The following is a 17,359-nucleotide window of genomic DNA, read 5'->3' as shown; positions in this document are numbered from 1 at the left end:
TGGTTTTCGTGTTCCCTTTGTGCAGCGAGGGTGCAAATAATCAACTTGAAATCTGATTGTTTCTGATATACTATATGATCGTTGCAAGGCCTTCGCGAATTTGTCAAGAGGACGCAAATTCACCCTCACCTCTGGTTGACGATACGAGCTGATGATAACCACGCAGCACTTGAGAGTTGAAATTGGATCTTAACGAGTCAGAAAAATTAAATGACATGCATGCAGGAAATAAGCCTAATAATTAGTTGCCTGGAGTCCAATCAACACCAAAATATTCATCTCGATTAGCCTTTTATTCCAAAACAGAAAGTTAGAAGGAATAATGATGCTACTCTAATTACTCTACTAAATCAAATGAAAAGGAATGCATGGAATAAGGTTTTAATACGTGATCAATTTGCACGATGCCAATTATTGACCGAATCAAATTCCAGAAGAATTCATTCTAGGTGACAAATGATTATGAAAGATCATGCCACCGTCCACCAGTCCAACGCAGTACAAGAGGCCCACCGGCCAGCCACTCAGCCTCCGCCGCCTCCCCTTACCCCCTTCTTCCTCCACCCGCGCCAACGCCGCCAACGCCACGCAATGCCGCTCGCTCCTCTCTCGCTGGAACCCGCCCCCTTCCCCCTCCTCCGCCCCGCCGCCGGCTGCGGCGGCGGCCGCGTCCTCCCGGGGCCCGCGCCGCGCCTGTGCCGGCCGCTGAGGGCGGCTCCCGTGGTGCCCGCCACCGCGGAAGAGCCGTCGTCCGAGGCCGCGCGGGGCCGCCTGGAGTCGCTGAGCCAGGTGGCGGCGGTGCTGGGCACGCAGTGGGGCGACGAGGGCAAGGGGAAGCTCGTCGACATCCTCGCGCAGCGCTTCGACGTCGTTGCTCGGTGCCAGGTCTCTCTCTTTCGCGCGCGCCCGGAAGTCATAATGCTCGTTGCTTTGTTACTGTTCGTCGGTATGGATGGTATTCGATGTAATTGCTCCTGAATATAGGTTTAGTGTCAGGTTTCACGTAGGCATCAGATGAGTTTCTAAATACTTGAGATGAACTTGATCACTGTACGACGTTTTCACCACTTTTTTTTTTCTTTATCTGCTGTACCTTTTTTTTATTTGCATTGGGCGTGGTTCTTTTTTTTTTTTTGTCTTAGAACAATGCCATCATCGTGATCAAAACAGTGTTGAAATATTTTCGTGGAGATGGCTAGAGATTAGCTGTTGAAGGAACTTCGTAAAGTCATAACGATAGCTTTAGAGCCTCTTGCTTAACGAGAACCCCTGTTTGGTAGTGGGTAGTTACTGCTGGGGATTTTCATGCAATTAATTGTTAATCATCCAAATAACATGTCAAGATTATTTAAGCATGAGTTCTTGAGCCGTTCTTTCTTTAGGATAGATCATATCCATCAAGAATGGATCTTATCATTGCCCTCCAGTTCGCTTGAACTGTGTAAAAATTATGTCATCTCATCCCATCATAGCGACTTTGGCTATATTAATGTGTTCAGTTAAGGTAAAATATATGAGTTCCGCTGCATCCGAACACCTGAACTTTATTCAACTGTACCACACTATGCCTTTTCTGTTCTAATAAAAACCAGTAACTTGAATATTTCATCAACCTCTTTACTGCTAGAAGTTAGGCAGCACTAGATCACTACCTGTTGGTGTTATGGGCGTGAATTGTGATGGAAACATGGAGTCTTAGTATGTATGCGCGGTTGTATGTATAGAACAAACAGCAGGCTGCCGCAGTTTCTGGTAGAAATTGATTTAAATTCACTATTTCTATTTCTAATAAGTTCTTATGTATGAGTTGCATTGTACCGCACTGTTTTTAACTTTTCTTTATGTAACTTTCCTGTTTCTGAGTCACGTTATTTCCAGACTACAATGAATATTGACTTGAAAACACTGCATTTTCTCAATGCATCCTTCCTGTTTCCTTGTTCTTCAACTAGCAGACAAATTTGTTGATGGTAACGCATCAATTCAGTTTCTGTGGAAAGCACAATTTTATGTTTACTTCCCAATTATCATGTACTCAACAGAGACGTTTACTTTTACGGTGTACATCTTTTTGATGGCAAGTCCAAGTAACAAAGATGGGATCATACAGGACTTTCCTTTTGCAATAAAAAACATTGACATCTAAAGCAACCATTATTAAGAGCACCAGCTACTAACATGTGGAGCTCCCTGTAATTTGACATATGATCTTATTTCCTTGTGAATAAATTGGCTCTATAGTCTGCTCAACTTACAATTCCTTCTGCTTTTCTGTGTTATTATTTGAGGTTCAGTTAATTTAAGTTGTTCCTTGATTCCTTCCTCAGAAAGAGTTGGTGATAGTACCACGACTTACTTTTTGCAATAAGATTTGTTGTGTGTTACCCACTTAATTTTTAGGTGTTTCTTTAAAATATTACTTCTTAGGGTGGAGCTAACGCTGGACATACCATATACAATTCTGAAGGGAAGAAGTTTTCACTTCATCTTGTTCCGTCAGGCATCCTTAATGAGAACACACAGTGTGTAATCGGTAATGGAGCAGTCGTTCATCTTCCTGGATTCTTTAAAGAAATTGATGGGCTAGAGTCTAATGGAATTTCTTGCGAAGGAAGACTTTTGGTATCAGACCGTGCTCATCTTTTGTTTGATCTTCATCAAATTGTTGATGGACTTAGAGAGGCAGAGCTTGGGAATTCCCTTATAGGGACAACAAGGAGAGGAATTGGACCATGCTATTCAAGCAAAGTTATCAGGAATGGACTCAGAGTTAGTGATCTGCGACATATGGATACCTTTGGTGCAAAACTCAACACCCTACTAAGAGATGCAGCTATGCGCTTTAAAGATTTTGAATATGATAACAAGATTCTCAAAGAGGAGGTTGAGAAGTATAAAAAGTTTGCTGAACGATTGGAACCTTTTATTACTGATACCGTGCATTTCATGAATGAGTCGATCTTGCAGAAGAAGAAAATATTGGTTGAAGGTGGTCAAGCTACCATGTTAGACATAGACTTTGGTACCTACCCATTTGTTACTTCATCAAGTCCCTCAGCTGGTGGAATTTGCACTGGGCTTGGTATTGCTCCCAGAAGTCTCGGCGATATCATTGGAGTGGTACGTTAAATTAAATTCCTTAGCTGCTTCAAATTTCTTATTTTCCTTTTGCCCTAAACATAGTGTTTTTTATGTGCAGGTAAAAGCATACACAACTAGGGTTGGATCTGGTCCTTTCCCAACAGAACTATTGGGTAAGACTGGCGACCTGCTCCGTGCATCTGGAATAGAATTTGGGACCACAACAGGTCGGCCCAGGCGTTGTGGCTGGCTTGACATAGTTGCACTGAAATACTGTTGCCAAATCAATGGCTTCTCATCTTTGAATCTCACAAAACTAGATGTCTTAACCGGACTCAAGGAAATTAAGCTGGGTATCTCATACTTCACTGATGACGGTAACATGGTCCAATCATTCCCCGCAGACCTTGCTCTTTTGGAGCAAATAAAGGTAACAGAAAAACTGTTCCCCAAAAAGAAAAGAAAGGAACAGTTTATCTTGTTTTATTGGGTCACATTTTATCGGTGTAACTTTATAAACATATAAATCAAAGGAGTATGACACTTAATGTGATTCTTGTTTCTCTTGACAACAACTCATGTGATCTCTCTGCTGTAGGTCAAATACGAGGCCCTACCTGGATGGGAGGAAGACATTTCCTCAGTACGAGATTACAATGATCTCCCAGAAGCTGCTCGTCACTATGTGGAGAGGATAGAGGAACTGGTCGGCATTCCAGTACATTACATTGGCGTCGGCCCTGGACGTGATGCCCTCATATACAAATAAAATTTTCTTTCAGAGATATTTCATTTAGTTCAATAATGTAAGAGGATTGCTTTGGTTACTAATAAAACATGCTGATTGGAGGGTGCAGAATTCAGCACCCTTTGCGAAATGAGTTCAAATGAGCTTTCAGGAAGCACGTCTCTGTAAATTGCCCTATCGCATGCTATTTTGATTGGTCATCTAACTGAAGCATCTCCGTTTGGAAACTTGACTAGCCTAAATTTGATATGAACTTTGGACTATCGGAAGCATCAAATGTTCTGAAATTTGAATTTGTATCAAATCCTACTATCCAAATAAGTTGAAGTTTCAATACAATGCTTAACCCAACTTGCCAAGTGCATACTTCAGAATTTCGGAATAACAGAAGTATCTAATGCTCTGGAATTTCGAATGTAGTGTGAAGCTCTATCAAAATACATTGAATTTTGTAGCGTAACCTGCAACACCCAGCATTCAGCACGTCATTTCCAAATCCAGAGGCCTGAATTTATGTTTACTACCTCAGTGCAATGTTATTCACAACACGTGACGATGCTGAAGAATGATGATCAAGTATCACTTGATTGACGAGCTCACTGTCATCCAGGATCTCCAGGATGAGCTGGATATCTACTAATTGCACAGCTAGATTATACTTTATCGTGCTACAGCCTACAACTCTTTGACGTTACAACTATAAGCTATATAAAAGCTCAACGCACAGCAAGTAGCATCCACGCATAAGAATGGTTCGGTTGGTGTGACTTAAAAACAAAGCATTTTGATTGCATTCCAAGACAGTTATCGGTTCTCCTTATGCTCAAACACAGAATGAGCTGAATTTCATCTTGAAAACCCCATAGGGCCAAACTGATGGAAAAAGAGAACAGTACAAGTACTCGCTACTTAATGGTACCACTAGACCAGATTCAAAGCTTGTTAAATTCTCCATTGATGATGTTCAGGGAAGCAACAAACACTACACTGTACTTTCTAGACTCTTAACATCAATCATATTCAAGTTCATCAGGTGTGATTGGCCTCTTGAGTGGTATGATGGACTTCTTCTCAACGTCTTGCGATAATGCTTTCCTCATATCTGAGGCAAAAGAAAATATACAGGCATGAGCAACATCATCATTGGAAGGAAAATAATATAAATATGCATGATAATATCTGGGCGTCTGGCACTGCAAGTGCTTACCAAGGCCATCTTCTTCCCCTGAGTAGTATCGAAGCACCCTCCGGTAAACCACATAACCAAGCTATGGAAACAAATAACATAATTAGATAAGTTCACTCGGTACAGTACTATCTAAGCAAAGACTTTTGGTTTAGCTGGCTAATATAATCAAACTAAAAGAAATTATGTTTGGAGAAGCAGAAATGGAGCAGTTCAGCAATCATGAAATTTGTAAACAGTAATACCTTTTCATACATCCTTATCGCTGGCATGTTAGATGCCCTTACAAAGAGATCCACAAAGTAGGCCTTATCCCTGAATAGGAAATTTGAGTTACAATAGTATGAGAAATAATGGCTCCAAGAACAATACAAGTACTTGATAACACTAATATCGGTAGAATAACTGATGTTACTTTATCAGAGTGAAATGTTACCAGACTAGGACATTAAGGGGGATCATATGTCACAATTCCGGTATCACATTGATGTAATTGTTTGGTGTCTAGCAAGAGAAAATATATGATCAAATACTCTTAAGAAAGTAGGAAAGAATGCTAGTGAGAATAGAAAGATACACACTCTTCCCACTCTCAGTGCTCCACCTTATACACAGAGAACTTAAGTAAGGTGGTCAGACAGAGAAATGTTCCTTGATCTAGTGAGCAAAAGCTGGATCTAGGAGTAGAAGCATAAATATTAATAAATATTTGACAGGTTTAAATGCGGAGTCTGGGAAAAGCTCTCGAAGGACAGTATTTTGTTTAATGTTTTTAGACCCTTAAGATGGAAAAGGAACATCTGGAAAGCAGAACAAGTCATAAGCTATGAACTCATCATGCAACAATTAAGATTACAACTATGACATTGTGAAGATACAATAATAGCACTAGAACACCGTATCCACAATAAAGGGAAAAAAAGAGATGAAGAGACTGAAACCAAAAGATAACTAGAAACATGCTACTTACATCTTATCACTGATTTCCTCCAGCAAGTTCATAAGCTTCTTGGCTAATTTCTGCCTCCGAAATTCTGAGGCAACAGACACTGCCGTGACATGTCCATGCCACGATTCACCTTGCCCTTCAACCTTACCCATGACTGCAAAAGAGAAGTCTAGCTTACTTCCCTTAAATAAACTAAACAAAGGTGAACCAGGAAGAAATGGAACAAGCAGAACATTTCATTCAACGCTGGAGAAGGGGATAAAGTTTTCAACATTGATGTGTTCAAGATTAAAACTAACATTAATCTAGGGTAATGGTGACTCATCCGGAAATCCTTTTCATATCTTCACCTGCTACTTCGTAAACCCCTCTTATATGAAGCAATATTGCAAATCCCACTATCCTCACGTGCATTTGCACTGCTGGAACAATGCCTACTTGGACTACAAAGTCATCGATTCCACCATACTCTCCGCATGTCCACATATGACTAATTGTGTGAAAAACATAGCAGATGAAGATAGCCCAGTTCCTCTAAACAACTCATGTCTCAAAATTCAAAGTAGCATCCTGTGTTTGCACTCTTTGGGTCCAGCTGTCCCTAATTTGACAAGCAATGATGCATACGCACTAAGAACAGACAACTAGCCGCAAAAAAATTCATAGGGCAAACCAATCAAATGCCCGAACAACCACGAAGAAATGGTGCAGAGACATACTGTAACCCATGACGCGGCCGCCAGGGTTGACGGCGGCGTGGAAGTAGTCGGGCCAGCGCGCCAGGTACGTCATGTAGAACGACATGTTGAACTGCGGCGACCGATTCGAGAGATCAGAGAGGGGGCGCGCTCGAATCAAGGAACGAGGGCAGAGTCGGGCCGGTGGCGTACCGTCTCGGTGAGGTGGTCGAGGTTGACGGAGGCGAAGCGGAGGAGGTCGTCGCAGCAGAACCGGCGGATCGTCGTCATGCTTCCCTCTCTCCTCGCCTTTCTCTCGGGTCGGTGCGGTGGCGGCGCCGGAGCCGAGTTTCGTCGCCGGGCAGGATGGGTTGGGTGGGTGGCGGCGCTCTATCCGGATTCGCGTCTCTTCCCCCTCTCTCGTCGCCGGTCGGGTTCATAGAAGCTTCTAGTGGAAGAAGGGTGAGACGGCCCTGAGCCGTCCGATCAGAGAATAGTGGACAGGATCAGAGTGAGGGCATGCCCATGCGGAATGAAATGTTCGGTCAAGCCCATTTTCTCTTTTGGGACGCAGCAAATGAGCCCAGTTGAATTCATCGCCACCGCACAGTGCGGCCTAAGCCCAAGTGCACGGAGGAGGGACCGAGCCCACAACTCCACGCAATGGCTCGTGCGCTGTTGTGCACCGTGCACGCAGCGCTCTCCGGAATTTTTTTATTTTTTATTTTTTATTTTAATATTTTGCAAAAATATATGTCCTAAAAAAATTGCAAATCTATACTAAGGGTAAGTACATTGCTACGTCAGCGATCTCATAGGTCGTCTCATGCAGTGTCACGTAGGATTTTTTATGATGTGGAGGAGAGAGAGCGAGGAGAGAGAAAGAGGTCGTTGCTTCGCGAAACAACCACCTCATGAGCTAAATTGTAGGACTACGAGACAACTTAACAATCACTGTACGAGTTATTATTACCATGGAACTCATAATATTTTATTTTTCTTATGCACAAATTAAGGAATTACATACCACTACCAGACAATTTATAAGACAACACATTGTACAGGTTCCCTGTTAAATTATCTCAAGATTACGTACCAATACCATTAAAATTGCCTGTTCTGTTAAATCATCTCAAAGATTACGTGAGACCCTCCACCAGAAGTCCGCCTCCACCGCGCCACCGCACGAGCCTCCGCCTCCGCCATTCCCCACCCCACCCCATCCACGCGGCCACAACGCCAGCCACAGCGCTAGCCTCCCACTTTCTCTCCACACCATGGACTCGCGCGGCGCGGACGGCGCGGCCGGGGGTCCCGACGCCTCCTCCCCCGCCGATCCGCCGGGCCCCGAGCCCGATCCGGCCGCGGACGCGATGGACGCGCGCCTCCCGGCGGACCTACTTCGCGCCGTGCTGCAGCGGCTACCGCCGATCGACCTCGCGCGGTCCGCCTGCGTCTGCCGCGCGTGGCACGCGGTGGCCTCCGACCGCGCCGTGCTCGAGGCCGCCTTCTGCGCGCCCTGGGGCGTGCGACGCGTCGTCGGTGATCCGGCGACGCAGGCCTTCTGGCGGGCCGCCTCCCTGGGGAGGTTCGCGCTGTCACATGCCGTCCGGCGCGGGGATACCGTCCCCGGCGTGGCTCTCAAATATTCTGTACAGGTGCGTACGTGTTCTGTATATCGCCCGCGCTCTCCGTTCCGAAAGATGTGGTGATCGCATGAATATGGTTTTGATCGCCCGAAAGTATTCTGTGGCAGCATCAATTCCAACCGAACCTGACAAATACCATAGATTCATAGTAGTAAATGTGAGGCTATGTCTTCTCATCATCCAAATGCGGAAACAGTGGAACTTAGTTGCCAATTGGTCACAACTCACAAGTGGTTATTAAACAAGTAAATGAACAAACTGTTGATGATATGTAGGTAGCAAAGTATCTTAGAACAAACGCCAAATTGTGAGCGATTAAATACTAGATTCATGTAGTATGATAGTATCTATCATTTGATGCCTTGAGACCAATAGAGCTGTAGAGTACGTTATTTCTCATGCTGAGATGACTAAATATATGTGAAAGGTGCTCCATTGGGAACTGTTGATATGGCAGTGAGTTTGGTGTGGCAGATTAAGATTATGTGCAACCATGATACGTTGAGAGCACAGAAGCAATATAGTTGGAACAGGAGAAGAGGTTTTTTTTTTTAACTTGGAGCAGGAGCAGTTGCTATGGCATTGTTTGTGGTTTTGGTGAGCTGGGATTGGGAAGAGGGTTGAGGGGTGAGGAGTTTATCATCATATTCAGCATCAAGTATGGTGAAACTGTTGCTGAGGAAGGGGTCACAGGCTCACTCTGCTTTTGAGTGCTTGGGATTACTGTTGGTGTGAAAGCTGGTGATTTCTGAGTCTCTCAGTGTAATGTCATTACTAGGAATAAATAACTAGGATTTGTTGGATCAACAAGGTTTCTAGTTTTCTGCTTGTGGGTTGGGCATCACTACTAGTAGCCACAAAGAATTGCATTATAGCCGCCGTTATACTGTGTTGCAATGTGTGAAGCTAGCGTAATGAGTTTCTGACCATAATTTAGATCTAGCTTTAACTCTCTTAACACTGTCTGTAATTTATGGGACAGTGCCAAATAGATACTGCCAGTTTTGGTACTTGCTCTGTTGCTCAATTGATTGAACTAAGAGATTCAGGAGCAGCAGCTCTTTATGTTGTCAAGCCAACAAGTGAGATATAGACCAATTGTGGATTTATTGCACAGTCACTTCTGTTGAATTTGACCGTGCTATTCAAACAAAAAAATACCTTCGAATGTAAGGAGTTTCTATCGAAGACCTGAAAATCTGTATGAATTCTGATTGCTCAACAGTGAGGTCAGGTGCATCAAGGTAAGTAGCTCACATCTGGCATCCTGTTGTTAGAATTTGTTATATGCTGGATAAGGCAAACATTTCTCCTAATATACTGCGTACATAAAGTTCTATCAACTGTATGTATTATAGTATATCAAGTTGTAGAAGAGTAGCAACTTGTTCTCATGAGTCTGGAAGTAGCTCTTTTCTATCAGCCATGCTGTTTTGATCAGCATGATCTCGCTTCAAAAAGGAAAGGAGCCACAACAGCACCCACCAGTTGCCCCTTCATTTTAGGCACTGCACTATTGGAGCCATTGCATTTCATGTAGCGACTAGTGCTGAATTTCTCAGTAGATTGCAACTTTTAATGATGCTAAGAAGTTGTACTGTGGAGCTTGGCAAATGTCAGTTTCCTTGTCTATTGTCAAACCGCAATTTCATGCTAGTTGAACTGCATGCAGGTGACTGATATCAAACGGTTCAACAACATGATGAGTGACCATGGCATCTACTCTAGGGAGAGGCTTCTGATACCCATTAGTAACCCAGAAATCCTGCTGGGCAGCACCTGCTACATTGAGATGGATCATAATGCGAAGAGGGAGGTTGCAGTGTTTTACCCCGAGGGTCGCCCGAGTGGGACTGAGTCCTTGGCAAATATCATCTCTAAAGAGAGGCGAAGTAGGAGGATTCTCGAGTCCGTGAGGCGGAGCCTGCATGTTGACGACGGGACTGCTGCATACTATTTATCTGTTTCCGAAGGTGATCCCAGGGCTGCCATGATGGAGTACTCCGAGGACCTGAGGTGGGAGCAACAACGCTCAGGCCAGTAGATTCAGAACAATATGGGATATGTCCAGGTCATGGGGCTTGATGTTAATCATGGTATCATTTGATGGTTGCTACCTGCTTAAACATCTATTGCTGGGTTGCCCCCTGCAGTGTATTGTTCAATCCACACCGTTTGTAATATAATTCGTACAAGGTTCAGTGTAATGAACATAGGTATGTGTATCAGTGTGTGTGTATGTATGTATGTATGATAATAATTGCCGAATGGCGTCAGTGATGAAAAACATAGTCGGTCACGTCTACAGGATGATTGGCCGGTGAAATTTTCACTTGTATGAACTTGTTTCCAAGTAAATTGGTTTCTAATAAAATTCGTCGGGGAGTGTTTTAGACGTAGTCATCAACTTGTGCAGGCCGGTTGCGGATGTGCGCTGATTAAGTGACATCTGTAACAGTTCTTACCGGTACTGCAAGCTGCAGGTTCACGACGCCTCAATCGGTGATCAAATCAGCAGGCGACGTTAGAGTTTAAACTGTAGAGTGTGGACGATGGGTCGCATCGGCCCTCCACACAGTAGATAGTCGGCCCAGCTATTTCAACAAGCTGGCTGGCGACGGAGAACGACAAGGCCCAACGAAAGCAACGTTGATTGCTCTCTCCAATCGTGTATCACATGGAAGTGCATATCAGTGTAGTTAGGGTACAATGCAAAAGGATAAAATTACACGAACCCGTCGATGAGTACGTGACAAGACAAACCGAGGGCACAAATGACTGGCCCGAGGCCCGTGTGCAACCTGTGTTAAAAAGAACATGCGGGGATTCACTACAAAAAATTGTTCAAGGTTCATGGCCGGACACGCACGCACGAGCTCATCTGTCGGATTCTATCCCCAATAGTCGACAAGGTGACATGCATGGGCGTGTGATCATGGCCGATCCGTCCAGCCGGGCAGCTCCTGCGCGCGTGTAGGTGCGCAATTGACTCCAAATCAATCAGGCTTGGATAGTTAGCTAGCATAGATCGAGTTGTGTTGGAAGATCGCCTCAATCCCGGCGGGCGCAAGAAAACACCACGTGCGTGTGCAACCCGTAGGCCGTAGCATGTGCCGATGTGCATGAACTCGGGAGGCTGCCGTGAGCACCAGCAGCCCTCGACGAGCTAGCCAGCCCGGCCGGACGGTGACGGGTGACCGGCGGGGGGCCGGGGCTCCATCTCACCATCGCTATGATTACCATTTTTTTTCCCGGAAAGGCCATCGCTATGATTCCTTTTTTTTTTTTTGGAAAGGCCACCGATGACGATAGCTGGCTTGTTCACTTCAGCTTATTCAGCTAGCTTATCAGTCATCCAGCAGTATTTTTCTCTCACAACAAATTAGCCGTTTCAACTTTACAACCGGCTTATAAGCTGAAGTGAACAGGCTTAGCGCATGTAGGGAGGGATACGCCGGGCTGGGCCGGGCCCATGCATCGATGGATCTTCTCGACGAATAAAAAAAAAGAAAGAGATGACTTACACCAATTTGTGCCGGAGCTACATGGGCCTAGGCCGGGCCCATCTGAATCTAGCGATCGGACCAAGTTAAACTGTTTTGTCCGAAGAAGTTCTGACTGAGTGCTCACACACAAAAGCGTGCACCGCGTGCTGCTTATGATACTAGTACTCCTTTTTTAACTTCTGCTGTCGTATCCTTGTTCCTCCAGGCTCTGCTCTATACACATCACTGATCTTTCTCGGAACATACCAGCTGCTAACGTCCAACTGTGGCGTCGAGCATTCCTTTTTTTAATTAAAAACAAAGATTGCGTCGAGCATTTTGTGACCATAGTCTACTGTACTACTCCCTCCGTCCCAAAAAGTCCAGTATTCTTCACATAAATAAATGAACATGTAAAATGACGCATGTACCCCTACAACAGTATTATCCAAACGTGCAATGATTGCAATATGTATTGGAGTGACCCATTAAATATTCTAAAGTTCCAAATAACACATCAATATATCCAACAATATTTAAATTGGAGATGCTGATAAGCATCAGCCACTGCGTACAGAGACTGGCTGGAATTTTCTACAGCAAACAGAATGCAGGAAGGGCGGTTGGCTAGTGCAACCACTCATTAATTGCGACGTTGTCTTCACCTCAGAAGTCCCTGTCACCCTGATGTCACATAGGTACCGCGCGGGACTGTAGTAGTGTACGCAATGTAGCATCCTAGATTAAGTAGGGTCATGCTACTCGTAATCCCGATCACATTCCGGTCCCCTAACATGACGTAGTAGTACTTCTGTATGATTTTAGTTAAAACAAATGATGAGCTGGAAGCGATTAGAACAATTCAAGAAGCATTGCGGCGATCACTGTACACTGTAGCGTCATGTAATAGCACATCGGTGTCCAGTGTACGTGAGGACCCAGCAGGGACGCAAAAATAATTGGTGTGGAAGGCTGCTTGCATGTACCATGCGTCAAAATTAACGGAGTGTGCGGATTAAATCCTGTCGATAGCTAGCAGCTAAGTTTTGTGAAATGCTATACGACCGATTAATTTCTGTAAAACCAAACCAACAATTGGTCCACGAGCTAAGTGAAAAGCATGCACGCTGTCTTTTTTTTTCCCTTGACAAAAAGAAAAAAAAACCTAGAGGATACACGTACGTACTGTAGCGGCGCATGGGCGGTGAGATTTTGTTGCCAAGCAAAAGCACACTATTCGCTACTGTAGTGTACTTCAGAGAAGAGATCGAGCGTGGCTCGCTTGATCTCGTGCACACACAAAAGCACGATCGGTCATGTCGGAGCACTCTAGTCTAATTGACATCATGGCATGCGTGTGGTCTAGATCCTCCACGTACGTCGTCGCTAATCCCAGATTAATCCGGCGGCGGCGCCGGTAGCTGGCGGCAGATCTCGAGTTGATTATATTATTAGCCGCGCAACGGCAACGAGCAAGCACCCGGCCTGCAGCAGCCAAACGAAACGAGAGAGCAAGTAGCTTGCCCGGCCGGCCCGGCGGATCGAGGCTCCATGCATCTGGTCGAGATCGTCATCGACTCATCATCGCGCCATCATAATTGCGATTCCACCGCGGGTAGCTATGCAGCCGATCCGTCCGTGTCGCCATTAATGCCGGGGACCAATGGAGAGGACAGCAATCATGCGGGCTAGCCCGGCCTGTCCGGGTCGACTCGTGCTCGTGCCCCGCGTGCTGCGTATGATAACATTTCGCCCGTACGCAGGGGTTCTCAAGATGAGGTGGCGCGGCGGATCTAGATAAGATATCGAAGGGCCCTAAAAAAACAGATTTTGTCGTGTCCCAGCTCGAGGTACCTTCTTGCTATGTCGACGTCAACAATAGTGGCGTCCCGGCCGGTTGATTGGGAAGAGCCTTCGATGATGCAGACTTGGTTCAGATAGTAATGTGTATCCGATAGTTTTATTAAGTTGCTAGCAGTAATATTTGACACTGCTACTGGTATACTTACAATACAGTACTAACTGTACCAGTGTTACACTGCTAGTAGTAGTTTACTGTACTAACTGTAGAATAGAAAAGGCTGCTAATTAATTGCTAGAAGAAAAGGAGAGAAGAATAATGGCTGCAACGACCTTGAATTCGGTAGATAGGGCTAGGCGATCCTGAAATCAAAGCTAGCCCGGACCCTGGGACTCTTTGGCAATAGCAGTGCCAGCGTGCCACCGTGACAACGCCGCGCGGTCGATCCGGCAACAATTGTCCTTCCCCTCATCGGCCCGTAAAACTGCTTTTTCTCACCAAGGACGACCGGACCATTATTTCTTCCGGCACGTGATTTGATTCGTACGAGTTGCGCTCTCGCTACGAAGTAGAAAAGGTGACAGTATCGTTTCCATTTGCCTTGCTAGGACCAGCAACGTATAGCCTGTCCAGCTCCCTTCTTCTACATTGGCGGCTTCAACATATGTTTCGTACTCTATTTTATTTCTTGCGACGGGACAAGCACGTATGGAGCGCTCTGAATTTCTGGTACTTCATTTGCAAAAAGTTTTAAAGATTGGCCGAGTTCTGCACTCGTACAGTTCTACTGGACTCAATACAATAGTAGAAGAGCTACTTGTAAACTGACGGCGTTAAAACAGCTATTCCACCCGTCCTAAATTATTATTCGTTTTAATTTATTATATATAGTTTTACTACATATCTAGATATAGAGCAAAGTCTATGTATCTAGGAAAATCAAAATGAATAGTAATTTGGAACGGAGGGAGTAAAATGAACTAGAGCGAGTAGTAAATTTTTATGATGTTGATGAAAGGGTGCCAAAAGGTAGCAACTACATATGCTTCCCGCTTCCGGGTTCAATCATGTACTCCCTTCGTCCCAAATTACTATTCGTTTTAGTTTTTCTAGATGCATAATTTTTGCTATGTATCTAGACATAATATATATCTAATATATATCTAGGTGCATAAAAAAATGATGTACCTAAAAAAACCAAAACGAATAATAATTTGGGACGGAGGGATTAGTATAAAAGAGTTGTCACACCTGATAATTAGCAAGAGTCTTATCGTGCTGACGTGGTGATAGGCACAACCAACATCTCAAATTTAACCAAATATATACAATAAAATACTAATATTCATGATACTAAATAAGTATCATTAGTTTTTTCATTAAATATGTTTTCATAGTATATCTACTCGGTGCCATAAATCTTTGTGATAACATAAAATAGTTTGACTGTTAAAAAAACTTAGAATGACTTATAGTTTGAAATGGAGGGAGTACATGTTTGTTTTGTTGTTTTTTGAGCTGCGAGCAGGGAGAAACGAAAAGGAATCTAAGAGTATAGTAGGGAGGAAGAAGACCGGTACAAAGGGAACGCCTCATTTCTCCTGACTCAAAAGTTTACCTCGAAGAGTATCTCCAACCCATCTCTCAAAATTGAACCCCTGCACCATGCGATGATCTCTCATCTACATTCTAGCGAGGATCTGTCATCTACATTCTAGCCACCTACTTCTTTACGTACTCCGACCGATCTCTCATATACCTCCCTATTTTCTACCCATCTCTATTGTTATTCATATCTTGTAACTAAGTTACTATTTTATATGTGAATGAAATTATTTGATACTATTATTTATAGAAGAGCTGTATTCACAATAATTATTTGTAATGGCTAATTTTAATGCCTAGTCAAATCAAATATCAGTTGATAACTTGATATTAAAATATCAATTGCAAAAATAAAAAACTGCTCTTCTTTCTCCCTATCTTCTTTCTCCCGCATGCCCCTTTCCCTCGCGGTCAAGCAGCAAGCAAGCAGCAGCAATAATCTTTAGGCCTGCCACTGAATTGATATGGACAAACTTACTCTTGTTTACACCCAAATCCATATAATTATTATCCACTCCTTACTTTTTCCAATCCCACCCATATCCAATAGATAATTAACTTTGTAATACACACGCGTCCAATTGATTAATCGTACCCTCCCCATTTCTAACAGATATATAATTTTCTACCCATACCCTCCTTATTTGAAGTGGGTGTGAATTTGGGGAGTGAGGATGGATAACCAGGGGCAGCGGGCCTAATAATCTTCCCTTCTCCCCCAGGCAAAATCAAGCACCAGCAAAATTGAGCACCGATCTTCCTTCTCCCTCCCTCCCCCACTCCCGCAGGCAAGCGGCACCCCTCCCCTCATGCACGGGCTGGCCGGCTGAGCACTTGTGCGGGGGCGTGCCTTCGCATCCGGCGTGAAGGGCAGTGCACAGGCCTCTCGCAGATGTGGGTGGGAACACATACCCTCACGGTCCCTACGCGGCAGCAGTGTAGGCGGGTGGCAAGCAGCAGCGGCAGCGTGGATCTACGAGTTCTCTCTCCTCTTAGTCTTTCTACTCGATTTGACAACCGGAGATGGGGCTCGCTGGGAGGCGGCCATCGCCGCGGCAGCAGCCTTGATTCGGAGATTTCTGAGTCAAGGCGCGGACGACAGCTGTTGGGCGTGCGACTGGATGAGTGTTCGAGTAGGAGCTCCTACATCTGAGAGCTCGAGGGGGTGGATGAGAGATGGGGTTGGGATGAGAGACCGATTGGAGATTGTTTTTTTTGCTTTGAACTCTCAAATGAAGAGTAGGGGTGAGATGAGAACTTAGTTAGAAATGCTCTAAGTATCCGGTTTATTTGGTTCTCACCGCCCATGTGTTGAAGGCTCGAAGCGACCGTCGCGCGCCTCAGATCAGCGAGCATCCGCGCGCGTGCTGGGACGTGATTATTGGTCAGACGTCTCGGGCCTGGCTGAACATCAGAGCCAGGCCAGCCACAGCCAGGTCTGGTGTGTGCAGCATGCGCTTGTTTGGTCTGCTAATCGTGTTGAGTCAGGTGCGAAAGGGATGCTGATTGGTTGCATATAAATTCTGTATCGCTGCTAGTCACTGACACAACACCTTGGGACGTCCTTCGCATGCACTCTCGTATCGAGCGAGCTAGGCCCGCGAGAAACGAATCAAAATTCCGTTTCTACGGACCCAAGCTCTGAGGGACCTTTTGCACCTACGGGGACAGGCTCAGACTACTATGCAGGAAACCCAACACCGAGATGTTGCACCCCGGGAGCCTGTCTCACCCATATGCAATCATCCAATCACGCCCCTGATCTCGCTCCCGATCGGAGTTTGAGGCGTTGCGTTGGTATCACACGCAGAACACGAGGCTGGCCGTGGCCGAATTGCACGTCGCCGTCGGGGCCGCTGGCCCCCAACCCCCACACTGCCAGCCAAAAATTAAGCCGCTGCGGCGTTGCTACGCGGCGCGACGGAGAAGGGACGAGCGGGAGCGGTGGGTACACACGCAGGCGCCTCCCCCACCATTCATGCCCACGCGGCCAAATAATCAACGCGATTTAACTGAGCGATCACACGCACTCGGCTCGTACTACCATCACCGGCCGTGACAAACTAGGCCGCGGGCTCGATCCGCCGAAATCTTCCCTTTCCTGATCGGCTCGTAAAGGTGTTTGTTTCCGGTCACATCGAATGTTCAGTACTAATTAGAAGTATTAAGTATACACTA

At 45.2% G+C, this 17,359-nt stretch overlaps 3 protein-coding genes across 3 annotated transcripts; 2 read left to right on the top strand and 1 right to left on the bottom strand.

Moving 5' to 3' along the window:
* Window positions 1-543: 543 nt before the first annotated feature.
* Window positions 544-3,983, top strand: LOC101758496 (adenylosuccinate synthetase 2, chloroplastic). The gene is made up of 4 exons (XM_004982029.3): window positions 544-885; window positions 2,428-3,120; window positions 3,200-3,511; window positions 3,680-3,983. The coding sequence occupies exons 1-4, from the start codon at window positions 592-594 to the stop codon at window positions 3,848-3,850; spliced, it is 1,470 nt and encodes a 489-aa protein (XP_004982086.1). The 5' UTR covers window positions 544-591; the 3' UTR covers window positions 3,851-3,983.
* Window positions 3,984-4,591: 608 nt separating this feature from the next.
* On the bottom strand, window positions 4,592-7,077 carry LOC101758081 (N-terminal acetyltransferase B complex catalytic subunit NAA20). The gene is made up of 6 exons (XM_004982028.2): window positions 6,855-7,077; window positions 6,684-6,774; window positions 5,986-6,118; window positions 5,261-5,330; window positions 5,037-5,097; window positions 4,592-4,931 (listed from the first exon to the last, which is right to left on the bottom strand). Exons 1-6 carry the CDS (start codon window positions 6,930-6,932, stop codon window positions 4,840-4,842), a joined length of 525 nt encoding a protein of 174 aa, XP_004982085.1. The 5' UTR covers window positions 6,933-7,077; the 3' UTR covers window positions 4,592-4,839.
* Window positions 7,078-7,816: 739 nt separating this feature from the next.
* On the top strand, window positions 7,817-10,689 carry LOC101757674 (F-box protein At1g55000). Its single transcript, XM_004982027.4, has 2 exons — window positions 7,817-8,299; window positions 9,963-10,689. The coding sequence occupies exons 1-2, from the start codon at window positions 7,919-7,921 to the stop codon at window positions 10,332-10,334; spliced, it is 753 nt and encodes a 250-aa protein (XP_004982084.1). The 5' UTR covers window positions 7,817-7,918; the 3' UTR covers window positions 10,335-10,689.
* The last annotated feature ends 6,670 nt before the right edge of the window (window positions 10,690-17,359 follow it).

This window comes from Setaria italica, chromosome IX (assembly GCF_000263155.2).
Source record: "Setaria italica strain Yugu1 chromosome IX, Setaria_italica_v2.0, whole genome shotgun sequence".
In the NCBI taxonomy this organism is placed as follows: domain Eukaryota; kingdom Viridiplantae; phylum Streptophyta; class Magnoliopsida; order Poales; family Poaceae; genus Setaria; species Setaria italica.
Note: the sequence above shows the minus strand (reverse complement) of the source record. Positions and strands in the feature narration are given on the sequence as shown.